A 27,118-nucleotide genomic window follows, 5' to 3' on the forward strand; every position below is an offset into this window, starting at 1 on the left:
ACTTCGATAAAAACATTAACATGCACCAACCAGACACGTACATCTGCAATTTAGTCGTTACTGATCATTTTGGTCTGCCTCTCCTCGCGATGGTCTACCAGACGCGTTTCGACATTTTGCCATTCTCCAAATTATAGATATGTTTATGTATTTTTGTTAGTGCTGTGGATTTTGGTCGTTGTTCATGTTGGTTCATTTGTATATCAAAAAATGTGACAAATATGATTAATCATAACCAAATTAGTTATCCACTTGTTAGCCTTATAGTACTGAGGAAAAATAATCCATTGGATTTTGTGTTGTTCTTTTTTCAGACATAATTTGTCTTTCTTTTAACTTAACGAAATTTTCCCATGTTAAAAAATAAACGAAGCATAACGATTTTCAGGAGGATGAAGAAGCGTTCGAGACTTTTGCTGTTTACTGTGGCCTTGCCCTGCACCACGCCAAGTTATATGACAAAATCCGTAGATCCGAACAAAAGTACCGGGTCGCTTTGGAAGTTCTCGGCTATCACAACACCTGCACCGAAACTGAGGTCGAGAAGACCAAACTTGCTTTGAACCAAATCAAACTGATCGGACTTGACGAGTAGGTATATAGAAAAAATTGTCATTTTATCCATTAATCTTTTTTTCCGTTTAAGCTTTCATTTCAATGTTTTTACATTGGACGATGATGCGAAGGCACGCCATGCAGTTCTCATGTTCAAAGACCTTTTCGGCTTGGCGAGATTCGACAGGGATTCTCTGATTAGGTTCACCCTCACTGTGAAGAAAAACTACAGAAGAGTACCTTACCACAACTGGTCGCACGGATTTTCCGTGGCCAACTCGATGTATGCCATTATAAAGCACTCCAACGGGACATTCACATCAAACGAGGTGAGCACTTTAACGGATCCAAGTTGTTCAAAAAGTTTAATATTTTTGTATCAGTGTTTAGCCTTGTATATCGGAGCGCTGTGCCACGACTTAGACCACAGGGGAAAGAACAACAAATTCATGCTGGAGACGGAATCTCCTTTAGCCGCTGTCTACAGCACCTCGACTATGGAGCATCATCACTTCAACCAGACTGTCACCATATTGCAGCAGGTCGGTAAACAATGGATTCTTAAAAATAAAAATGCGTCCGCTGTTGAAAATGCTTGGGACATTCCTTATGACATGGACGTCCACTTATAGCGGTTCCTACTTCACTAGATTTCACAGCCTGGTGAACAACTAACCAAAAAATCCATTGGTCGTAATGCCATTACAAAACATGAAAAACCAAAATAGTGATTTTTAAAAAAAGTCTTTCACAATATTGGCCTATCTGGCTTCTATCTTTAAAGACCAAAGTGTTTGAAAGACATACATTGCCCCAGTTAAAATGCGAGCTTAACCGATTGCTGCCAGAAAAGCAATCTGGGTTCCGAAACCTCCATTTATGCCCAAAACAACTCTGAAGAAAATACTGGGCATCTTCAAAGAAAAAAGTATATACTGGGCTAATTCTATGCACGGAAAAGTCGTTTGATAAGACCTGCTGGAAAACTTAAACTGAGACAGATGGTACAGGGTAATTAAATCATCCCTTACCGACAAATCGTTTCAGTGTTAATAAATGGCATAACTTCCCCAACTCAGTCCATCAAATCCGGCGTGCAATGAGGAAGCAAGTCCTTCGTGAATGGCTTCACGCACGACTAGCGGCACTTCAAGAAGCACTTTGGGAAAAGTCACACATTAAGCTTCAGCGCAAAATGGACGACTGGACTGCATTATGTCATGTCAAAATAAACTATAAGTTGTCTTCTTTACGTAGGAAAATAGCAGACTTCTTCCTATGAAGAAAAGAATTGAGGTCAAGGAGTCAGTTACGTATTTGGGTATCAAGCTGGATAAAAGTTGTCACACAAAGCGCAGAATAAAAAGCTTTAAGCCAATAATTGCCCACCAAACCATCACCTTTGACACTAAACATTTACTACACTTCTTCTTAAACAGGTATATCTGGCTGTACCCAATATGGTCATTAATTTTATGCTCACAGGTGAAAAATGTACAGATGTTCCAGAATAGAGTGATTAGAATTTGATACTGACAGTGCGTGCAGTACAATACTGACCTAAACCTCAAGACTGTTAACAACTTTCTTTCCCTGTGGACCTGGTGGCCACGACAAAGCCATCCATATTTGGAGAGTCCAACGGTCTTGGAATAGTGCTGTGATTCTTACCCCATAGAGTAGTTGCTTAGGGACGCTCGGACTCCACCACAAAGTGACCAGCCTGTCCCGAACGCTAGTGACAGCCTTGGCTTACACGTCAGATCCTCTACACCCTTAGAAGGGCACGAAGAACTTTTTTTAGACAAAATCTAGCGATTCTCTTGAAAGACCACTTCCCCCAGCGATTAATCTTCTGAGCCCGCACCTGAACAAACAAATGGTCCGCCTGCACTATGAGGCACTGCTCCTGGTTCGCTCTGGTGCCCATCTGCTACCCCACTCCGAGTCGGGCGTTCAGGGCGATAGTATTGCAGGATAGGGACTCATATTCGTAAATACACACCCTGGCCTTCTGCACACCAAATGAGTTCTAGATCTCTATCAACCCGAAACCATCATGAGAGCTATTTGTTGGCGTGAGCAATGACCTAGTCTCCCAAACTGTCTAGCACTTGTATTACTAAAGGTAACGTTACTAAGACGGAATTTTTACATTTACGTGGTGTTCCTTCACGATCACAAGGGTACTCAAAGAATTCTCTCCAAGAATCTGGCATAGATCTCGTGGCAATCGCCCCCTGGCGGCTACTACAAAGCCATCCACATTTGGAGAGTCTAGCGGTCTTAGAACGGGTAGAATAGTGCTGTGATTCTCACCCCGTAGAGTAGTTGCTTATGGACCTTCAGACTCCACCACAAACTGGCGAGGCCATCCCGAACCCTAGCTACTGGCAGCACGTGTGACCTTGGCTTACGCCAGTACACCACAGATCCTCTACTGTTTCCCGGTAGATACCATTCACCCTGCGGACGACAGTAAGCAGCCTTGGTGACCTCGATGGCAGGGGGTATATGATACGACCTGATACTTAAGACTAGTGACATTGCTCGAAGCGTGAATCTACTCTCGTGCCTCAATGGTGCAGCATCTCGACAGTAGATAAACACATGATAGTAAAACTTTATTGTGTGTGTTTCAATGATAGCAGTAGGGAGGGGCTATAAGAACCCTGCTTATATATAGAAATGTTGTAAGCTCATTGCCGGCATTACTGAAGCAGTGGCGATGCCTAGTGTAAACTTTAGTTAACCAAAGGCACTTAGCACAATACCACTCAATATCTTCGTGATCCCCTTAATTTCTTCACAGTTCGTCTAGATGGATGTAAGAGGGAGGAAGTCTCCTTCTGCAGGCTAGAGCCACAACTACTTTTCACAAAAATCAACCCCCTCAAAGAAAATATGCCTGGAATTACTGTTCGCCTCTTTAGGATGCACCCCACATCCCAGGTCGATCCTATTTAAAGTGAGGTAGACCCTTGTCCATATTTTTATGTTCAGATAATGGAAGTGGCTCATCATTTCTGGCTTCAAAATCCTCCAAAAGGATGACAAGTGGTTTTAAGAATCGCAAGCTTACCCCTGTGGGTTGTGCTAACCCACAGGGTTAAGGTGCATTGTCAGAAAGGTACCAATAACTGCCTTGGAAGGCAGGTGGTCGCATAACAACTGGAGAGGTTATGGGGTCATTCTATTTCACACTTCCTCCCTCTGATTGTATTGCATCATTAAAGAGACGATGTGAGCAATTATCATCGTATTCCTCACATCATAGGGCTACTATACTGTTCTCTCTGCCATATTTCTGGGGAGGTTAACAGAGAGGTTAACGTCCAGATGGATGAACTATTGCTGTGAACTGTCAGAAAGTTTCAAACCAGGGTATGTTCAGGCTTGTAGTTCATAATAATTCTCTCCTATGAGCCATTACTACAGCCTTCCATCAATGAGAGGTCTATACGTTTTATGATAATTATTAATATACAAAAATGAAATACAAATTTACGAATAGATGAAATTGTATTTAGTTACCTATTATGGATCTTATGCAGCACAGAATAAAAATATAAATAAGTAAAATTTTATTTTATGAGTTGTTAATAGTTATGATGATTAAATTTCCCAAAATCAACTACTTAACTGTAGATTGAAGAGGGTTGCTATTAAAATAGTGTCTATAACATAAAAATTGAAAGGCTGGTAGTTTTCTAGTTTTCCAGCTGATTTAAATAATATATTTGGCTGATTAAAACAATTATGAAAGTGTAGACAAATTTAAAGTTTTTACAGTTATTATTTTTATTATAGTTCTTAACCTAAGCATAAAAATCAATCTTCAGACGATAGTGAAGAGGTGTCAGAATCGACTTGCATTTGTTCAACCTCTCTCCGATTGACGCTGAGAAATACCCTGACGGATTCGCCGAACAGATCGGGATACTTGGAGGCTGTGAGGGCGGCTACTCGGTTCGTCGCGTGGTCCATGTCCGGGTGGGCGAGAAGCCGCGGAAGGAAGTTCTCGAAGAGGGTCGCCAGGGTCAGGGTCGGGCTCCAGACCTTGCTTACCACTTCGAGACACACGGCGCCTGAGACTTGGTGGACATTGGGGTGGATGATCTGGTCGATGAAGCGCATCTGGGGCGCGGTAAAGGGGTAGTTGTCCGGAATCTCCACCGACACCCTCCAACAACCCTCTTTGTAAATGCTGCTCGGCGGTCCCTCTAACACAACAGCAATTTTGTCGTACTTCAGCGAATCCACTTCGTGCTTTCGTACTATCAGGTCGATTACATCTATCAGGAACCGACGATTGATACACGCCATTAATTTCTTCAGGATCTCTTATAAAACAGTTCTTTCTTTTTTTAACTCAAAATCAACAATGTCAATAGCACAAAAATAAATATTTACATTTTAATCATCTGTTTATTAATATTCGTATGTTAGTTTTCTAAGTATAACAACATGGAGTAAACTTAAATAGTAGCTCAAGTCTCCTCCTACCAGTGGGAGCATTTCGATCTCTTGTAGAAATCAGCAATTATTGGCAAACCATCATCACTGCTTAATGCCTCCATATCTGCTCTAATTTAAAACTTATAGACCTAAACAAAAATTAATTTAGCTACTTTTTCAGTATTAAATGTTAAGAGTTAGTTGAGCCTTCCACAGAACACTAAAATCTTTGTTAATATTCGTTCTGATCACCTAATTACTTGGATTGCGAACATTAGTGAAAGAAAACCTCAATTTGGTTCCATATGAACTAGTTTATGGGCAAACATTGTGTCTATCAGGAGATTTCTTTACAGAAATAGCCATAACTCCTTAGACTCTTCATCCACCATTTCTTTTCTGCCCAATCCAAAGAATTGTTTTGTGGATAAAGAATTACAGCCACACATGCTTTCCTACGAGTAGATTCTGTTCAACTACCTCACATATCCCGATTTTAAGCAGGTCCTAGAAGTATGAGGAAGAACTGTTACTGTTTCTGTGGATCGTATTAAGCGGCACTTATCCTCTCCTTACAGCAAAAGCAAATCTGTTTTTCCAGCTGTAAAAACAACAGTTCCAGCATCTTCAACAACCATCCGATTACAACACCCTAGAGTATGCATATCGACTAAATCCCTTTCTTCAAAAGGGGGAGATTATTGTAGTTCCACTTTGCAATTCTGCCTGTCCACCTATCACCTCTGGATCAGTACCCTGATGCTTCTACCCGCTTAAGATGTAGAAATGCCCGGGTCGAGAGGTCATGGGTTCAAGTCCCTCCCATGACACTGATTGTCTACTCAACCAAATTTTTCATAATACGCAATGACATCCCTTATTGCATAGTGTTAACAAAATGTTATCAAAATTATCATGAGTATAATTAACTGGAAAAATGGCAAAAAGGAGTGAAAATTCAAAAGGCGTGGTTGAGAAGGGGAAGTTGATGTCAGAGTGGATCGAGATCACGATAGCTTAAGTGGTAGAGCAGCGGCGTATCAAGCCGAAGATCGTGGGTTCGAATCCCGCTCGTGCCATTGACTTTTTTATCTCAACTAAAAACCTTAATTAATCGTAGTATAATTAACATTACTTTTGAATGGATGTTGCAACATCGGTACCTTGGGGTGTAAACAAGATTCTTAATACTGAACCAAACAGGACAAACGACTGTAACTACACTCAAGTGACTACCCTTTCTTAAGGATGGTCTTTTTTATTTTTCCTTTTACACACTTCCTGCAAGGAGCGCTTAGCTTCAGTGTTTCCACCGGACCCCTATAAATAAATCTGGCTTTGTACTTGTACTTTGTACTTATACTAGTTTAATCCTACAAGATAATAATTATTATACTGTAATTTACAGAACGAGAACATTTGTAGGAGTCTAGAAATGGGAGGTTAAATTTTATGCCACATGGTTGCGGGTAAGTGTACTGCGGAGGGTACATGAATAAATGAACTAACAGTCAAGAAATTGTAGGTCAATCTATTAGGGGTAATCATCTTTTAAAAACCTCCATGACCAACAGCATGCCTACCAAAATGGCAAATGAGAGACTACCCTGAGCAAATTGATAGAGAATACGATAAATCAAAGAATAAACAAATAGTACTCAGTTGCTTCATGGGCATAAAAGAAGTTTTTGACAATTGATTCCTCATATGTAGCTATTTAAATATCCGTTCAAAGAACTTCAAAAACCAGCTTGATATTAGCTAAGAAGTAATAATAAGCGATGAACCCCATCAGACTATACACATAGTACCTACCCAAAGATGCCCTCAAGCAGAACTATTGCTACTCCTATAGTTCTTAGTAGTAAATTTATTTATTAGCTTAATAGCTTAAGATCCCACAGATTAAATAATAGATGACCTGGTAGCAATTATAAAAGGAAAATTTGGCGACAGTGTCAAACTGAAAAATTTCTAATTAAATTTTGTTTGTTCTTTTTTTTTTGTATGTTTTGTAATATGTAATACAATTTGTTTATATTATTGTAGCATGGCCACAACATTTTCAGCCAATTGACCAATAGTGAGTACAAGCAAGTGCTTAGCTATGTCAAGCACTGTATTCTCGCAACCGACCTCGCTCGCTTCTTTCCTTACAAGAGTCGTCTGCAGCAGCTTGTTGAGAACAACACCTTCTCCTGGGGCAATCCAGAGCATAGGTGAGTCTGAAATCGGCAATGTTAGTTAAGAATGAATGTTAAATAAAAAGTAAAGAAGATGTGGTGGAAGCCCGCCTACAGACCTTACTACCACGATATGACCTGCTGACGCTAAACTAGCAGTAGTGAATATGGTAAAGAAAAGGTTGCAGCATGAGTGGACTGTGTCAATTCATGACCTCAAGAGAGTATACCAAAGAAGGATTACCTGATGATCCGCCATATACAGTTGGCACACGAACACATACTTTAGGGCCAAAGCTTGCAAGCCTTCAATCTTGGGTGTTGAAAAGCCAAACAAGGTTGCTAAAGCCGGGACATCCCAACCTCCAAAACCAACAGCCGTGATCTGACTTCCACCAAACTTGCGATTAAAAGTAAATGGAAGTGCCAGTGAACTGGATCAGCACGGAAGCTATCACATATCAACAGTTCAGTTAATAGATGACCTTCAAGAGACCAAATAGATGAAATAATCTCACCTAACTAAAAATAGGCCATGTAATTGGTTGCGAAGGTTACCCCGTGTTCCATATAATTGAATATGTCATTCCTTGGCTCCATATAGGGAGCTAATAGAAATGCTACCCGATCCGAGAATTGTGCTCAAGTAAGGCAGGGAATCTTTGGAAATTCTATTCTCATTTTTAGATGAAACTGTTATTATTCTGTGTTAAGTGTTTCATGAGAATGTATTTATAAGCGTGAATGCGTGTAGTGCAAGAGCACGAATGGCGGAATATTAAGTAACCCATTAACTATATTAACTGTGTCTCCTTCAACCTGATGATGAGTTTCAAATTTGAAATCCATATTTTCTTATTCATTTTCTCTTACAAAGTATAAAAACAAATATGATTAAATACATCAAAATTGATCATTTAAAATTATCATTTTACAGATCGTTAATACAGGCGATTGCTATGACAGCCAGTGACCTGTCAGCAAGTGCCAAGCCCTGGGAACTCCAGGTTAAAACAGCAGAAGTCATATTTCAAGAATTTTACGAACAGGTTAATTTCATCCTTCAGTGTTTATAAAATTGTATATATGAATGTTTGGTTATCATTTGACTTAATTTTTTTTTTTTTTAATTTTATAGGGTGATGCTGAGCGAGCTGCCGGAATCACACCAATTGCCATGATGGACAGAAACCAGCCAGAACAGCAAGCAGCCTCCCAGGTAACTTGTTTCAGAGTTGAGCTTATTTCAGGGCAGATGGTTTTCATGATGATTCTATCTGTTAAAATACACACCTCAAAAGAATTAAGGTTGATCACGTTTTTTAAAGTTTTATTTTTGATATGTTCCACAATTTTTTTTCTTTTATTTATGTGATTCTCTTGGGTGGAAAAAATCTTCCAAAGGGCTGAGGGAATGTGGGACTGAAGAAAACACGAAAAGTGCTAAAACTAAAAATTTCAAAACAAAAATGACCAAAACGTGATTTTTTGAAACTTCATGGCCTTCAGAATCCAGTGTTACTCGTGGCTTTTGATGACAGCTTGTAGATGACGAGGCATGCTCCAAATGTTTTCTTTTGGCAGTTGTTCTCACTCCTCCTTTAGCGATTCTTCAAGCTCCTCCAAAGTTATTTGTAGATTTGGACGACCTTGAATGGCCCTCCCTAGCTGGTCCCACATGTGCTGCATGGGAATGAGGTCAGGACCACATGCTGGCCAGTCCAAAATGTGAATATTGTGCTGATTTAGGTACTCTCTCACCACCCTAGCTGTTGTGGTCGAGCTCAATCCTGCTTTAAGATGAAATCGCACCAACAGCAACAGCTTAGGGCCGAACATGAATGTCTAAAATCTCTTCAATAAAGTGTTGAGCGGTCAAAGTGCCAGCATGAAGAATCACGAGTTGGGTTTGGCCATGGATTGTTATGTTTCCCTTTAAGATAAGGTAACACCCCCAAATGGTGTGATGGAAGAAAGGGATGAAATGCTAATTTCCTTTTCACCAAACTTTCACACGCCCATCATTACTAAGCAAAGTGAATTTAGGCTCATCTGAGAACAGTTCACGGCTCCAATGTCTCAGCTGCCACCTCCTATGCTCTTGAGCGAATTGACAATAGGAGTCTTATGTCGGTTTATGTAAGTATCCGACACCCTTGTTCCAGTACTCCTAACTCAGGTCATTTTGGAGTTCTCTAGCTGTGGAAAATCGATTTTATCAGTCCCACATTCACTCTCCACTTTGGAAGATGCCAGTGCAGCATAATCGTTGGATGGTGTGATTTACATTTTTATAAAGATGAGGCCTTTATGGGAGGATGATTTTATGGGTGAAGGCAGGGGAGGATTGGCCTCTAGAGTAAGTTTGGCTCTGGAGGTCATTTCCATGTTATTTCGACACTAATGATGTTTACAATTTACAATAAATGTTTTTCAGGTTGGCTTTCTCAATGGGATCTGTATCCCATGCTACTCACTTCTCTCACAGTTGATTCCAGACACTAAACCACTGTTGGACTCCTGCACAGCTAATCTAGAACGGTGGAAGGTCAAGAATGAGCTCGGCGAGTCGATAATCACCGAGATGAAAGACAGGGAGAACTAGCGACTGCTAGTCTGGAAGTAAATTTATCTGTGATATGTGTACCTATTTGAATAAGAAAATCTATTTTTCTCTTTGATCACCAATAGTTTAGACCCCTGCCTTAGTGTTTCCACGATAAATGTTTTATTTTTCGATGTGTACTTGTAACCAGTATTACCATATCAAGGTTGTTCTTGGTGTTTTAATCATTAAACCTCTGAGGTTGGATAAATGTTATTTAAACGATTGCCACTCCGGTATAAAGAAATATATTTATTTATGTGTTCAGCTTAGAATGGGCTGAGATTTTATTAAATTTTAAATAAAGTATGTTCAATGTTGAAACTGATTTATTTCATTTTTAAATCACCTCTGTGTTATTCATTATTTTCCAGGGCAAATAAAAGAAAAATACGTTTTTTAGATGGGTGTTCAGCAGTTTGTTTTTGTTTAATCTGTTAAAGTGCTCCTATATTTAGAAATTTAAAAAAATCCTGTTGAACTGGTACTGTGTCACTTTTTGTCTACATCTGCAGGTTTCAATAAATTAAACATGTTTTGCCTTTGTACCATCATCAGTGAGGAACAACAACAAAGCTGAAGGTTGATGGCAAAACGATCACAAATGACTACGGGTTGGCTCACCATCAGACCCCATGAAAAATATAACAATTGAATTATTATTTTATCTTTTGTGAATGCATGGTCCACTGTTGTAACCATAACATGTAGGTTATGATCTCAACTGATAAATAATAATAATAATAATAAAACAGGCTGTTGTCTACTTGAATATCTTTGTATTTTTTACTTGACACATATCCTCCCCTAAGAAAATTTGTATCAACGCAAAATCCTGAATTATGGTTTCCTCCAGAAACTGAGTTTGCTCTGAGCATTTACTTAAGAATAGAAAACATGAAGATTATTCATTTTATAAACAAACTTCTTTTCTCATCTTTTCTACATTTTAATCCAGATGTGTTCTCTTTAAACATGGAAAGATATCAACTTGAGCTAAAAGTTCACAATATTACTGTGAGAGTGAGTCGTCGAGGTCACCGGCTGGATGTCAGAGGCGGAACCATTTCCATAGAGCCCGCCAGATCCTAAATGAAGTACAAGATGTTCTGGCAAGGGCTTTATCAAAACAAAGGAACGAGTTTGGGGGAAGTTGGCCTCACATCGTATGACCCTTTGGGACAACCTGCAGCAACTGCCCGCCACCAGCAACTCAGGAGAATATGGTGCAGCAAGCACCTAGAAGAGAACACCAATTGGAATGCTGTGCTTTACTGATGAGTCCTGTTTCACCGCAGACGCCATATGTCTACTGAGAACAGGGGATGTGTACAATGCCCCAGTTCTTGCTGCCTTCAGTGCAGTTCGGAGGAGGCGGTGTAATGGTCTGGGATGGAATTTACACGGAGGACGAACTGGACTCGACGGCAACCTCACTGTAGTTCATTATGACCAAGAAATTATTGAGGAATACATCCCTAAAACCAGGGATCTCATTAGCAGGGATTTTCGATTTCTGGTTGACAATGCCAGACTTCATAAACGTACAGTTGTCTATCAATGTTAAGAAAACCTGGCAATTTCCCATCGACTGCTTCCCCCATAGTCTCCAGATCTCAATCCCATTGAGCACATGGGAGATGTGTTGCAGAGAAGGCTTTTCCATCGCCATCCGTGCCAGTTGACCTGCAACAACTGAGTGGAGCGTTGCAACACCTATGGAGTGAAATTTTAGCTAACAGAGGCCATATACACAGTATTATTCTTTAAAACATTATTGTGTCCAATAAACAAAATTATAGAATTAAAACCTTTTATTTGGTTATTTTTCAAAATATTTTAATTACATTCTCCTTCAGTAAAAACATAATTTCTAATAAATTTTAATGCAACTTATAATAAAAACGGAAAGTAAATACTACAAAATTTATTTTTAGCAGTTTAATATAAAATATGTTCTTAAATTCTCACATCAACAACATTATCAGAAATATTGATGATTGTCCCCTAGTTCTGAATTCAATTGACAATCAATGGTTGTCCCAATACAAACTACGGAAAAGAGCTTGTTGCGCTTTTTGCCTTTTTAAATTCTTGCATAACTTTTTCCAATAAAATATTTACTTTTTCTTTATTTAAATAATCAATAGCTCCAAGCTCCAGACAATCACAAGTACTATTGAGCTCTTTGTACCACATTATTTCGAATTACCTCTTTGTCTAAAATGTTTGGATATCTAGAATCCGGTAATGGTCAAACTTTTCCAATGTACTATATTGCAAACGGAGAGCATAAACAAAAATCGGAGCTAAGCCTGTTTCTAAATATATAATATAATTTTGTGTATTATGCGGGAAGTGCAATATGCTTTTAATGAAAAATAATTACAACTTATCTATTGCATCAAAATGTGAAAAGCCTCAAACTTGAGCTGCATGGATCTTGAAACTGGTTAAAAAATTTCTAATTTAACTGAGAAAGGAATATGATTTTTTATTAAAATATTTTTAAATAAAGTATATAAGTATTAATTGTCAAATACATTCTGCGCAGTGCATGAGAAAATTGACATTAAACAAAATTTTAGGATAAAATAAATGGTATTAAGGAGTAAATAGGAAAGAGATTAAATCTTTGAAAGATGCCTGAGTGCACCTGCATGACATTTATATTTTAATGAGAGTTTAATAAATGAAGATTTGAATATAATTTCTTATAAACGGTGCTAAGATGTAAAAATATGGAAACTATACTCAAATAAATGTGTAAAAACATGAATGAAGAAAGGTTTTGAAAAAAATTAGAACGTGGTTTTTTTTATTGTGCACGTTGGCTATCCTGGCGAGTAGCCGGCTGCTGTCTCGAGGCGAGAGGTTCCACGGCGATTCCGAAGGTTCGACATCCGAAGGAACCTTCTTCCATATTGAGCTTTGTCCTCTTTCATGTCAATTTCACAACAAAAGTCGAAAGAAGAGCACTTGTTGATTTTCGTAGATCGGACGGGGTTTGCCGTTGGAAAATGAGCACCGAGGTAGACGATGGGCTCGAACGGCTCAAAATAACCGAGGAGGAGGACGTCGTCAACCCCTGGACGGTCACCAGCTCTTCGCAGGAAGGTGTCGACTACGACAAGTTGATCAGTGAGTGCACGCTTAAATACGTCTAAATGTTAAACTGTCCCTTTATTTCCAACGAAGTTCTAATATTTTTCGTGTCGGAACTCACTACAAATTGTCAGCACTATATTTGTGCAGTTTATACAGGCCGCAGTTGTCTTAGTTTATGTCTTGGCATAGGAAGGTTTCAGGAAGGTATTGACGGTTGCATTATATTGCAATCTTAACTTTGTACCAAATTAAATTAATTTCAGGATATTCACCCCGAAGTGTTGTCACTCCCTGATGTGCTATGCTATAGGGGGACTGTACATATAGGGTTCACCTACCTTTATGCGGTTGTCGCTGGTATCCCTTAACCCAGATGCCCAGGAGATGGTCGCTTCCCAACCAATGGCGTCTTTCAACAGCAAGGTCATTTCAGTCGCCAACGCATGCAAACTAACAGTCACACAAATAAGTACTTTCATACACTGACAGGCAAAAAATTCTACCCAATTGATTTTTTTTTCATTTTCTCAATAAAATAAAATTTTGCCCTTAATTTGTCTGTTTATACCAATAAATATTTGTTTATGCTATGTTTTAAATTGGGAATATCAATTAGAGGTACTCACATTTAATCCTTAACCCAAGACAAGAATAAAGGATCTTTCAATGTTTACTTTTTACGGAATTTTTTCAAGCGATTTCTAAACGCACTGTTTGAAAAAGATTAAATCAGTATGTACTGATGGCTTTTCGCCCTGTAAGAGGACCAGAACACAGAGTTGCATGTTTTGCTTTTGCTCAAGTACACAGTCATTGGTCTTTGGACGATTGGTCTGCTGTACTTTTTACAGATGAGTGTAGATTTGCTCTATGATCTCCAGATATCGTGAAATAGTGTGGAGAAGCTGAAATGAAAGGTACAAAGCCTGTAATTTTTTCCAGAACCAACCTTTCAATGTAGCTCAGTGATGGTTTGGGCGGGAATTTTAATAGAGATAAGTAGAGTTGGTTGTTGTTCGTGAAGGGTCTTTGGCGGCCACTTGCTATGTGGATGAAATTTTGAAACATCATATGCTTTAAGGATACGCTTTAACTTATGATGCTTTTGACCATATTTTATTTAACACCATTTATTTTACTTTTAACCATGATTTTCTTCTTTTCTCGGGTCCCTGTTAACTTTAATCTTCCTTTCTTTGCAATGTGATATAAACAGTCCATTATGGAATTGACCCTTTTTATTAACATACCTTGGAATGTGCACTTCTGAGGGGTGATGAACTTGTTGATTGGTCATCTCCTCTTGCTAGGTTTGTGGGAATTTTTCTTTTAGTAGGGCATGACCATGTTACAAAAGCAAAGTAGTTTGGTTTTTCAGACAGTGAAAAAAATGGATGTGAAATATGTCACTCATTAATTTTCCAGAAAGATTTGGCAGTTCGAAAATTGACCGGGAGCTTCTGGACCGCTGGGAAAGCGTTACGGGGAAGCCTCCCCATCATCTGCTTCGAAGGGGAATCTTTTTCTCACACCGAGATGTCCACACTATTCTCAGCCTTGCTGAACAAGGCCGTCCGTTCTACCTTTACACCGGACGTGGGCCATCATCGGATTCTATGCATATTGGTCATATGATTCCGTTTATGTTTACCAAGTATGTCTATCGACAAGACTTGGCCAATGAGATAATCAATTGTGTTAATTTAATTTTAGATGGATCCAGGATCTATTTGACGTCCCTCTTGTTATCCAGTTGACTGATGATGAAAAGTTCCTTTGGAAAGACCTGTCTGTGGAAGAAGGCCTCAGGCTATCTCGTGAAAACGCCAAAGACATCATAGCATGTGGCTTTGACATGGATAAAACATTCATTTTTTCAAACTTCACTTACATGGGGTTAGTATTAACCTTATTATCAGCCTTGTTTAGAATATAAAATTTTGATAGTTTCAATTTATGTCCTTTCTTTATAGTCATCTATGATTTCTTTAAATGATCAAGAAAATAAAATGCATATTTAACTATTTAATTGTACAACTTGAAACTTAAAAGCTAATGAAGGGGATTAAGTAGTTCATTTTTAAATATTACATTTTGGTAATAAAATAAATTTAGGTAATAAGAATAAGTAGCTGATTTGTATTATTTATGTGGTATTTAAAAATTTACAGGCAGTCCCCTGAATTTTATCAGAATGTAGTGCGAATAGAAAGGTGTGTCACTTTTAACCAAGTCAAGGGAATTTTTGGTTTCGGTGACAGCGATGTGATAGGAAAAATCAGCTTTCCAGCCATACAAGCCGCCCCCGCACTTTCTACTTCTTTCCCGCACATATTCGGCCGGAAGAAGATCCCATGTTTAATCCCTTGTGCAATAGATCAGGTAGGTATTCTGATTTAATACGACGTATTCGGAAATTAACATTTGCCTTCTAGGACCCTTACTTTAGGATGACAAGAGATGTCGCTCCGAGGCTCGGCTTCGCCAAACCTGCTTTGCTCCATTCGACGTTCATCCCCGCCCTACAAGGGGCAAACACGAAAATGTCCGGGAGTGATTCAAACACAGCAATATATTTGACAGACACGCCAAAACAAATAAAAACCAAAGTGAGTTCTTTTGTTTTCTTAATTTCTTCTTAGTTAAAAAATTGACACTTGATTTTAGATAAATAAGTACGCCTTCTCTGGTGGACAAGCTAGCGTCGAGGAACACAGAAAGTTGGGTGGTGATTGCAGAGTTGATATCGCATATCAGTATTTAACTTTTTTCCTTGAAGATGATGAGAAGCTTGAAAAAATAAAAAAAGTAAGTCCACTTTTAAAAAGCAATTGTTTGACCATAGTCAAAATATCAAGATTACTTCTTTATTTTTTACTTTTGTTATTCATTTTAAACCCCACTCACTAGTGATTTCTCATGCCTCCCCACAGAAAGTAATTTTCTCCCCTCTTTCCAAATTTTTTGTTAATTATTTTAAGAATTTAATTGATTTAATTTCAAGTTTTATTGTATTTTAATTTATCACTTTTAATTTAAAGAGGAACTAACATAACACAATATTTCTCCTTGACTACCAGATCCTTTAAACATGTATTTCTTTCCATTTCATATTGAAATTATTCAGTTAGGATATGATAGACTGTTAATAGTTCTTGACAGCTTTGGCAAATCAGAGTAGGTTCCTTTACCACAAGGATCCCACAGCTGACGATTATGCATATTACCCTTCAGCTAATGTGGCGACACATCATAAAAACAATTATTGTAGATTCAAATTTTTATATTTTAGGATTATACAAGTGGAGAACTACTGACAGGCGAACTGAAGAAGCTACTCATCGACCACTTACAACCCATCATCGCACAACACCAAGAAAGGAGGGCCAAAGTCACAGACCAGGTCGTGGCGCAGTACATGACACCGCGTCCCCTCAACTGCTCAAAACTACCCAAGTGAGCCAGTTCCTTTTCAATGCGTCGATTTCAACAAAATATTCACCTAGTTTAGAGCTTGGTCTTCCACCGATTGACTTGGGCCTACTACTTACTTTTCTCCTTGGATAAAAAGCAAAAAAGTGTGGAGTGTGTTCTATGTGTATCCATGATCCATGTGCATTTATAACATTTCTATGGTTATCTTCCTTTAGGGTTGAGTTATACATGTATATTTGAGCTATGAATGTTGAATGTTTTATAATTTATTAATTTTTTTATTTTATTGCAATTGGGTGATTTTTTAAAATAAAAAACAATTTTTATTTACACGTTTTTAAATTAGTTACACCAAATTAAAAAGGATTTTTAAGTATTACCAATTTATTTGAGTAATAAAAATACAATTTTTTTTATACATGTATAAGGCAAAATTATATTTTTTTTTTCTGAACAGAAATGATTTTATGATTTCCTGGCATTTTAAGTCCACGTCTAAACCAGTAGTTGCTATGCTTAGCTAAACTGCAGTTTGATCTACTAAGATAGGGAAATTGGACCCAGGCCAATACCCATCATCAACAAAATTCAACATGTTAAAAAATATACGGCATCAACAAGGGGGGGCAGGATTATCGTACCATTTTATCTTAACTAGCCGAAGTTTGTTCAACCTTCATAGTGAAAATATAAAAATGTTCAATAAAACTTAGGCTTGTCTGTGTGGTGGAGAAATCATTTTTCTTTTTAAAGAGAAAATCACAATTTTATTTGCCATAGAAACATGTGGAAAAAACAAATAATGAAAAATTAGTAGAGTACAATTGCAGTAGAGCAAATTTGGTAACTGAATAAGACGTTTCTTTAAAATTTTATTTGCAAAGGGCAACATACATATGTGCATACATATAGATACATTTATACAAATAAATAAATTACTTGTGCAATACAATGCATACCTTGTGTGTTCTTTACAACATACAAGAAGTCTTTATACATTGAGTATTTCATATTAAACATTTATAAAATCTACAGTCCTTAATCTAGCAGTAGTGTTAATGTAACACTTTTTTTTTATAGCTGTACCAGTTTGCTCAGAAAAATTTAATTTCTTGCAGAGCACTAGGCTTGCACTTTTTCCGCATCATACTAATGGCCTTGAGTTTTAAACAGTCCACACGGTAAAATATAACATCAAGACCCTAGTGTGTTGTTCCTATGGACAAGAAAAAAAATCTAAAAAAAATTTCAATTTTTTTAAATTTTAACCACAGTTAGCAATCCTGTGATAATTATATTTCTCAGTTGCTTTTCTTTTCTCTTTTTAATATAAATTTGTAGGTGTGTCAGATGTTTATAGAGCTGTTTTAAGAGGTACTTGGGCCAACTGAAGGTTGCACGCAATTAGAGGCTCCGTGTCGATGATGACTTTACCGTTGCTGCCACCCGGCCATTCACCACTGGACCCGTTATCCTCACTCGGGCTGCCCCCGCTTTTAAACTCACTTGAGACTGAATCTGAAACAAGTAGAGGCTGTGAGACGATTGTTTAACAGACCTTTTATACAATTTGTGTCGCACAACTTTGGTTTTGGATATTATATTTTGTACATCTTTACATATTTCAAAGATTAATCAGTTTATTTTTTTCCATCTTATGCCTGTTGGCCCATGTACATTTATTTATTTTCTTTATTAGGTAATGACAAATTTGGAAAGGGCTGATGCAGAACCTTTTTCAGTTTTATGTTAATTAAGGCTTTTTTGTTTCATAATTTACTAGATTGCAAATTCACATGTTGTACTATCAAATTGTACAGTTGTATATATCAATATAATAATTAATAAAGTAGTTTTAGGTTTTGTTGTTTTTATTGTATTTTTTACTCTGTATAGTCCATCAATGTTTTTGTATGTCGTCATGTATTGTTTTTGTATATATACAGGGTGATTTACAAATTATGTCACACTTTCTGAGTTGTTTTTACGCCCAAAATGCAACAAAACATTTTCTCTTGACTCCTCCTGTCTGGTTCTAATTAATAAGGGTGATATTTCTGGCTTTTTTTAAATTAGATTAATTCGCTTTACGAACCCCTCAGTTCGGTAGAACCCTGCGTTTTAAACTTCTTAAAATGTAATAATTAGTGCTGAAACATCCCATATTTCTTGGTTGGAGGAACTTACGATGATTTTATAAAAAATAAAATTAAAAAAACTTCACTCAAAGTGTTTACTTTTACTCTGGCAGTTTGTTTAATAGCCTGTGCAAAAAAATGTTTCATAATTACAGATTAACAGGACAGCGTTTGGTGCTGTGCCTCATGAAAAATTATGGAAAAAATATATAGACAATATTAACGGAAGGAGTCTTGCAGGGGTAAATTTGAAGTTCATTTCTATTATTCTGTTTTATAGCAGACATTGTATAACATCATGAGAAGGTTATTTTTTATTTATTTTTTTAAGAAAAAAACATTTCAGGAAGAATTTTAAAAGATTTGTTAATTAGACAAATGAGAGTTAATGGTATTCATTTTTATTGTAAATCTAACTTTGTGTTACATTTTGGTAAATTCAAACGGGGTTCAATAATTGTTTGGTTAATTAGAAACATTGTGAGAATACTATGTTTTGTATAGCTAATTAGTTGTGTAAGTAAGTAATAATTAATTGTGTATCGTTTTGCCTCTGTTGAATGATTAAAATGAGGATACGTAAAAGTTGAAGCAATACATTTCATGTCTTCCTTTGATGCTCCAGAATCCCCTCCAAAGGAAAGCTCAATAAATGCAAAAGATGAAGCCAGAGGGTAGTAGTTGCCACACGGAAGAAAGCGCCCTCTGGGAAGTTGGCAAAAAGTATGGTATCAAAAGAGTAGTCTCTAGTCAATGGTTGAGTACGGAGTAGTTGAGTGGTTTTGAGTTAATAGTGGCCAGTGATGTCAGAATTTGAATTTTGATGAACTGAATATTAATGGTAGGTTAATTGCTATTATTAAGGATATGACAATGGTTAGCACTTTTAATCACATAACATCTGGAAGGGAGTCATGCAGGGGGAGATTTTAAGCCCATTTCTGTTTTCCTGTTTTATACTGCTATAATGTACAAATATTGCGTTATCCCAGATGAACAGGGAAGTTTTAGAAGCGAGGATGCGTAAATAATAATGCGTTCATATTAAATTCTTTAGTTAGTACATTCTCAAAAAAAGAAAATGATCTTATTATCTTTGCTATTTTTGATTACTTCCGTAAAGTGTTCAAAAAGTGTGCTTCATGAAAAAAATTATACAGATTGAATATTAACGGGAATTAACTGAAAATTAAGGAATCTCGGAAGTCATGCAGGGGTGAATTTTAAGCCCGTTTCTTTTTTTCATGTTTTATCGCGGATATTATTAAGTAGGTATTTTACTTATTATGGTGCTTGCCAGATTTGAAAACAAAAAAGATATACTCTTATATGCGGATTAATTGGTTCTTTTGACCTAGTCCTGGCACGATACTCGGAATAAGTTAAGTCCTGTCCTATTAAGCCCTGAATAAGTAATTCAAAGTTCGTCGCGATATTGTGAGGAGTGACCTCACTGTCAGTATCGGTAAAAACGAAAATATTACTTATTAGTTAAGATATTGGTAGACAAAAAAAGGCTTAAAACCCTTCATTATAATCTATCTGTTTATCTATGCGACTCTTTAGCCGACTCGAGGAAGTTCAGTCTTGCCTATCACCACTTCATTTCAAAAGATTATTAAGCATGTGCCAATGTAAGAAGAATCCTAATTGCTTCTAACGGGAATTAACTGAAAATTAAGGAATCTCGGAAGTCATGCGGGGTGAATTTTAAGCCCGTTTCTGTTTTTCATGTTTTATCGCGGATATTATCAAGTAGGTATTTTACTTATTACGGTGCTTGCCAGAATTGAAAACAAGAAAGATATATTCTTATATGCGGATTATAATTGGGTCCATAAATTAAGGTTATTTGAAGTTTCAATAAAATCAGTCCTAATCTAAGCTTAAGTTTGGACATTGATCTATTTAGGCTGCTTAGAAGTAATCCTTACTAAGTTTTGAAAAAATCTACTGCTTTGACCATCTTTCATCGCTTTGCTTTCCATTTTCATCCGAGCAAAAAAAAATTTTCGTTACAGACTAGAGTTACTGATTGCCAAAATTGTTAAAATACCCACCCTCTTGGATTTAGATTGAACCAGGTAGCAAGGAAAACTTTTTTTTGTTGCATAGTCCCTTGAAATCTGCCACCTTATTCGCTAATTACCCTGTATATAACAACGTATTCCTTATTTTTGTACATATGAATATGTGCTTTAACGTCTTGAAGTCGAACTACTGGAAAAAAATAGAAAGGTCATCTTTTTTCTACAACTTACACAATCCTGGAAAGGATTATTCGTCTTTTTTTTATTTTAAGGGGGGTCGTTATCTAAAAGTAGAGGTCACATCAATCCTCATGGTACCGATGCTTTTGAAAAAAAGTTGTATTTACTTTGGGACCTTTACAGAGATGATGCTGGTCAATGCTTTAACGATAGCGGCCACCGTCATCCTTTACATTTATAAAAATAGTTAAGTCATCTCCGATCATCTTGGACTTTTAAATACGTTTGGTCTTGAGTAACCTAACCACAAAGATGATCAGAAATAAGATTACAGATTCGTTATCTAAATTTAAAAAAAAAAGACTAAAAGTTGTGAAAAAGTTTTAAATAATCATTAACTTTTCTTTTACGATCACCTACCAGAAGTTGTGCAACATGGTAATTAATTATCAATTATTTCTAAACCAATTTATATGAAAATTCTAGAACTAAAGCGCTTTTTTATACAAGCTGGTAAAATTAACTATGACAATGACTATTTTACCACAAAAAAAGTAGAAAATATGACAAAATATTAAAACAATTTACTGATAAACTATCTTATCAAACTGCTACATTATAATATATAATTTATTTCTACATAGAAGAAAACGTTACATTTAAAAAAATGTGACAATTAGAAAAGAAAGAGAGAGAAAGAGAGAACAGAAAGAAACGTTAAGAATACATAAGAATACAAAAGAAAGATAAAAAGATTATAAAAAGTATCAGAAGTACCTTTTCACCTGAAAATTCAAGAAATTGACATGCACTGCGAGGAAATTATCTAGATGATATTTCGATGTTTTCGATTCTGGGAATTACCCCAATGAAATCAAATAATAAAATCGTTTTACGACGATGGTGTTATCCGTTTATTTTGCTATCGTCCCAATCTCCTGGAGGAGACGCTCTCGAGAAACTGGAAGGAAATCCAATTACCCCCCCTAAAGCCGTCGTCAACTGTCCAAATCCGTGATTTTAGGCCCACAGCCTGAGGGTGAACTATTTTCGATACGCTGCCCCTGTTCAAACGGATTCGGGGTGGAAAGGTGAGAAAATTTGCCGTTTAATTCCTCCGTCGAGAAGCAATCAGTGTGTTAGAGGTTGAGTCCTTCTTCTAAGTATTAAGACGATAGTAACGCGGTTTCATTTTTCCCATCAGGACTAGCGACACTTACCTGTTAGCTGGAGCACCAATAAGTTACATAATTTTTTTTTTTTTTGGGGGGTGGAAAGATGAAACCAAAACTCATCTATCATGACTAATAATAGAAAGGCTTTACTCTCCTGTGTATGCGCCTGTCGTCCAAACTAATTATTTATCTACAGATTGTGCTGTTTCAAAAATGTAATGGCTCTCTTAAAAAAAAGCTCTCTCTAAAAAAACGTGTTTAATATTTTTATTATAGTTTCAGATTTTTACCTTTTTTGGAGAAAAATTATAACGAGCACCTCAGTCCCAGTTCAACTTCAAAATTTCAAGTACGACTCTGTACATCCTGACACATCCTTTTAAAGGGTTTTGTACACTGAAAACAATGGTGCAATTGGATTTTAACTTGGTCAAAAAATTACAAAGTTAAGGCAAAAAAATTTGAAAAACCAGACATTTGGTAACTAAATCACATTTCAATTTCGAACTGCCTGCCCTGCGTAACGATGCAAAGATTTTCTCTTCACGGGTGCTCAGAGCGATAGTCAGGGGGCATGATTGACAAGCATTTTCTCTGCTTTGCCGCAGTTCTTCAACTGAGATTGGTAGGTTATGATTGGCGTAGACACTGTTTTTTAAATGGCCCCCACAAAAAATTGTCAAGTGGAGTTATCGGACCGAGAAGTCCAACAATTGTGCCTATCCACAAACAACGTCTCACCAAAGAATTGTGTGCAGGACATCTATCAAGCTAGAGAATAGTGCTTCTAAACATCTAAGAGTGCTGGTAAAACCTCCCTCAAAAATTGAGGAATTGAGCACCATTTAAATTATTTTCGTAGAAATAAGGCCCAATTAATTTATTTCCGAGAAGTCCACACCAAACGTTGAAACTGTGAACCACCTCATGATGACAAGTGTACGAAATTTTCGGATTCCCACGTTCGAAAATTCCAACTGTTTAGAATGCCATGGATTCATCAGTCCATAGGATGTATGGAAGAACGTTTTCTGCAGCCTTCCAAATCGATATTTGTGAGCGATACGGCTTAAAATTCAAAGTCCGGATAAATCCCTAATTTTTTTTAAGCCTAAAACCCTTCCACCATTTTGGATAGAGGAATTCGGATTTTAGCGAACATACAGTAAAATATTCAGCTCCTCGTCGAAATTACGCTGCCGGTTTCTTGGTGATAGAACAGCAACTGATCCGTATCTCCTCATACTGCGAGCAACACGAATAAACGTTTTGTGGTTTTTCTGGGGCGATCAGGAAATTTCTGGGAGTACAACTCGCCTGAACGACGCGCAATACCACTGACAATAAAGCAGTCGTACGTATCAACTCACCGTTGATCGGAAAAAGTGCTCTTCGGTTCACTTTGAATGGAATACTGAATGTAACGAATAAGTTCTATTTTAAAATGTATTTACTTCCCGGAATTAAAATATACTATCATAATGCGAGTTTGACAAACAAAAACACAATGTAAACAATAAAGGCAATTAATGGTTAGTGAAGAAAGAAATTATTGGAATAAACCTCGAAACAAAAGATTTTTTTTTCTTTTTTTCAAACTTTTCGCCATAACTTTATAATTTGTGGACCAATTTAAAATCCGATTTGACCATTGTTTTCAGCGTACAAAATCCTTCAAACTGACCAGGATATATGGAGATTTATTTGAAATTTTGAAGTGGAACTGGGCTTGAGGTACCCCATGTAATGTTTTTTCCTAAAAAAAGTTAAAAATTTGAAATTAGACTAAAAAATATTAAACACGTGTTTTTTGTGTTTTTTATGGCGTCATGGGTTGAAGAGAAATTAAGCCTGGCCATCTAAAAAGAAAACCCTGTATATGTATGTATAAGTATATAGGATATATAGTATGTATATATGATAGTGCATGTATTATTTATTATTTGATTTACTAATTCTAACCTTATATTGTTGGGTGATAAATAATTTATTACATACATTCACTAGTTTTCGTGGTCCGCTTGACCAATCAATATCTTTCAATTAATTGAGGTTTTTAGTTGAAATAAAAAGTCGGTGTCACGAGCGGGATTCGAACCCACGATCTTCGGCTAGATACGTCGCTGCTCTACCACTAGAGATATCATGACCTCGATCCACTCGGACATTTGTCGCCGAGAATCAAATAGATTACACGACATTTGAAAAATGGCAAAAAGGTGGGGGGGGCTGACATGGATGGGAGGTTAGTGTCCGAGTGAATCGAGGTCACGATAGCTCAAGTGGTAGAGCAGCGGCGTATCTAGCCGAAGATCGTGGGTTCGAATCCCGCTCGTCACACTGACTTTTTTATCTCAACGAAAAACCTTAATTAATTGAAATTTATTACATAGTTGTAACATTAAATCATTGATATTTAAATTACGAGGTTTGAAAAACTACTTTAAAAAAATACTTAGAGGCAAATAAAGGACAATGATAGGAGAATAAACTTATATTTTCAGAAAACCTGTGAGTAAGATATAGGTCAGAATAGGGTTTTCGTTTTTCTTAGGTAGCATAAACTTTCTCCGAGTTTCTTCTTCGTTACACATCCAATCTTATGTTCCGATATATTTTATTTTCATTTCATGATTTCCGTCTTTAGAAAACAAAATTTGAAGTTTTTTTTTGGCCTTATGATCTTTGCATATTAGCCATGACGAATTCTTATATATGTTGTTCAAATTGAGGGTTATCGGGAAAAAAGGGCCAGAGGCGACGGTGGGAATCGAACCCACGACCGCGGCGTGAGAGTCTCTCATGCTAACCACTCGGCTACCGCTAATTTGAAGTTGAACTGGGCTATAATTTTTCTACGAAATAAGGTAAAAATTTGAAACTAGGCTAAAAAAATATTAATTAATTTTTTTATAGTCATTTGTTCAAGAGAAATTCAGCCGGGCCATCTAAAAAGGACACCTCGTATATCGAGGCATATGAGACTCCAGGAGGTACGCGTACATTGTACATCACAAATTTATTGGTCGTGACAGACTGGACTGATGAAAGACATATATATCATACTGGGTAGTTTACTGTTCTGTGATGGCACGATTCTGCGACAATTTTCTCAGTGAATTTCTTTCTGAATCAACCTAAAACCTGAAGCTTTACTCTGCAACCAATAGAAGTTCCATTAAATCATGGATACCATGGCAAATTACAACAGTAATTAGTTGTAAAATAGACCACAACCCTGAATTATACTTTTTATTTTTAATAGAAATCGATCGATGGTCATCGTGTCATCGAAGAAGGAATAAAAGTGAGTTTACTGTCCATTATCACACCAAGATATTTACCTGGATTTTGCGCCTTGCTAAGACAGACAATACATGCATGATTTAATGTTTTTCTTTGAAGCCGAGAAAATATGCGAGTGGCAAGTTTTGTTTGAGCTTTCTCGGAGAGAAGGCAATCCACCAAGTACAAAGTTCGTAGTAAGGCGCCCGAATAGATTAAAACCCGCATGACGGATCGGTCGTGAAAGTTTAACCGAACAAACGCGCCGTATTGACGATTATTCCAGATTTATTTATTTTATTTTTCATTAACAAATGTTTCCTATTAAGAAAAAAAAGAGTGATTTTTTTTCTTTTTTTTTGATCTTTTTTTATAATCAGCCAAACATAGAAGAGAAGAAAGTCAACCTGGCCATCCGACCCGACCCAATTTAGAAGGTGACACCAGGTTGGCTGTCACGGATTTCGACCAAATTTTCTTTGGTGATGCTACACACCAAAATGTGTAATACATAAGTAGTAAATTTAAATAAATGAGCATAAACCGTTATTTACAGATTTAAAAAAACATTATTTTTACTATAATTGTTAGTTAACATAAAAACAAAAATGTTCTACGATGCAGGATATCATTTGGTATGTTGTAAAAAGGATAAATAAAAAAAATACGTTTTCTTGTGAGCAAAGTAGGTCGGAAATTAGTCAAAACTTGACTTTGACCCTATTTTCGTGATTCTAGCTTTATAAAACCCGATCGACTTTCGCGGAAATCGGTGTAAATTAATTTCGACGACCTGTCTGACATTCCTAGTGCAAGCTCTAACATCACTTCGATTTTCAATTTTTTTTTGCTTTTCCGTGCACCCATCCGCCAGGTTTATTATATCAAACTTTAAAAGCAGACTATTATTTTCATTTAAAAAACGACGTTCATTTTTGTCACATAATTTTCCAAATTTGAGTAGGTCGTTAAAAAGCTACCTTCCTCTTCTTTCAAAAGGTATGTTTGACGTTAAAATCCTTTTAGCCATTTTTAAATTATAATCATTTCAATCAACATTCCCATAACGACTTCTTAATCGGAAAAATTTTAGGGGTTAAAAAATCAATAAATTTAAATTTAAACAAAAATTTATATTTAGGAGTCTCTAGAGGTGCTAAAACGAAATTTCATATCGGTTTTAAGAAAAAAACATTATCAGTTTACGAGTTCACTTGAAAAAAAGTTGGTTTTGTGAAAATTTTTGTTAATGATAAACTTTGATAGCTTTTACTATATTTTTATTGCAATCTTCATAAAAATTGCCGTAAAATGATATATTCACGTAGTCGATCTGAGCAAGTAAACGGCGAAATAAAAAAAATTGAAAAATGGAAAATTTCAACTTAAAATTTTTTTTTTGCGAAACCAGGGCCTATTCACTAGAAGTGGCGGATACGTGTCCGATATTTTGGAGTGTAGAATCGCCAAAAAAAGTTTGGTCCAAATCCGTGACACGCCAACCTGGTCTTCCCCTTGTTAGCTGAATCAGGAAAGTATTTACACGTGTTATACTTACTATCTGAATAAAACAGTTTGTTTTCAGGTCGAACCAATAAAATGATTTCGATGAAATAAAATTCATTTTTCATATTAAAAAATATACTTCATGAATATGCATAAAAAGAGACAAACAGGTTTGATATCTGCGGTAATAAAATTGATACCTCACAAAAACAATTAAGGGTTTAAATTTAACAATTTAACATTTTTATATCTTGCTTTACAACAAAAGTGTCAGGTGTGTGAAAATGGATGCCCTGTATGCCCAAAATTTTGGTCCGTCGACTCAACAAGGCTAATACTACTAAATTACCACTTACACTCTCATTATATAGAGATTGCACAATTTGCGAAATTGATTCCCACGGCATGTTAAATATGATTAATGAGAGGGGTGCATTGGTTGGGTTTTAATTTTTAGCAA

General features: G+C 36.6%; 2 protein-coding genes across 2 annotated transcripts in view; both read left to right on the top strand.

Moving 5' to 3' along the window:
* Positions 1-10,079, top strand: part of LOC106661441 (probable 3',5'-cyclic phosphodiesterase pde-5) — a 257,518-nt gene extending 247,439 nt beyond the window's left edge. Inside the window, exons 13-19 of the mRNA XM_024225891.1 lie at positions 389-591; positions 647-884; positions 939-1,097; positions 7,063-7,232; positions 8,134-8,245; positions 8,335-8,415; positions 9,634-10,079. Of these exons, the coding sequence (XP_024081659.1) occupies positions 389-591; positions 647-884; positions 939-1,097; positions 7,063-7,232; positions 8,134-8,245; positions 8,335-8,415; positions 9,634-9,801 (1,131 nt within the window). The 3' untranslated portion in view covers positions 9,802-10,079. The remainder of the gene's footprint in view (positions 1-388; positions 592-646; positions 885-938; positions 1,098-7,062; positions 7,233-8,133; positions 8,246-8,334; positions 8,416-9,633) is intronic.
* Positions 10,080-12,644: 2,565 nt separating this feature from the next.
* Positions 12,645-16,674, top strand: LOC106662332 (tryptophan--tRNA ligase, cytoplasmic). The gene is made up of 7 exons (XM_014386362.2): positions 12,645-12,942; positions 14,335-14,563; positions 14,623-14,805; positions 15,081-15,291; positions 15,345-15,518; positions 15,577-15,717; positions 16,202-16,674. Exons 1-7 carry the CDS (start codon positions 12,822-12,824, stop codon positions 16,367-16,369), a joined length of 1,227 nt encoding a protein of 408 aa, XP_014241848.1. The 5' UTR covers positions 12,645-12,821; the 3' UTR covers positions 16,370-16,674.
* The last annotated feature ends 10,444 nt before the right edge of the window (positions 16,675-27,118 follow it).

The sequence above is a fragment of the Cimex lectularius genome, unplaced genomic scaffold, assembly GCF_000648675.2.
Source record: "Cimex lectularius strain Harlan isolate CLEC.00 unplaced genomic scaffold, Clec_2.1 scaffold23, whole genome shotgun sequence".
Lineage (NCBI taxonomy): Eukaryota > Metazoa > Arthropoda > Insecta > Hemiptera > Cimicidae > Cimex > Cimex lectularius.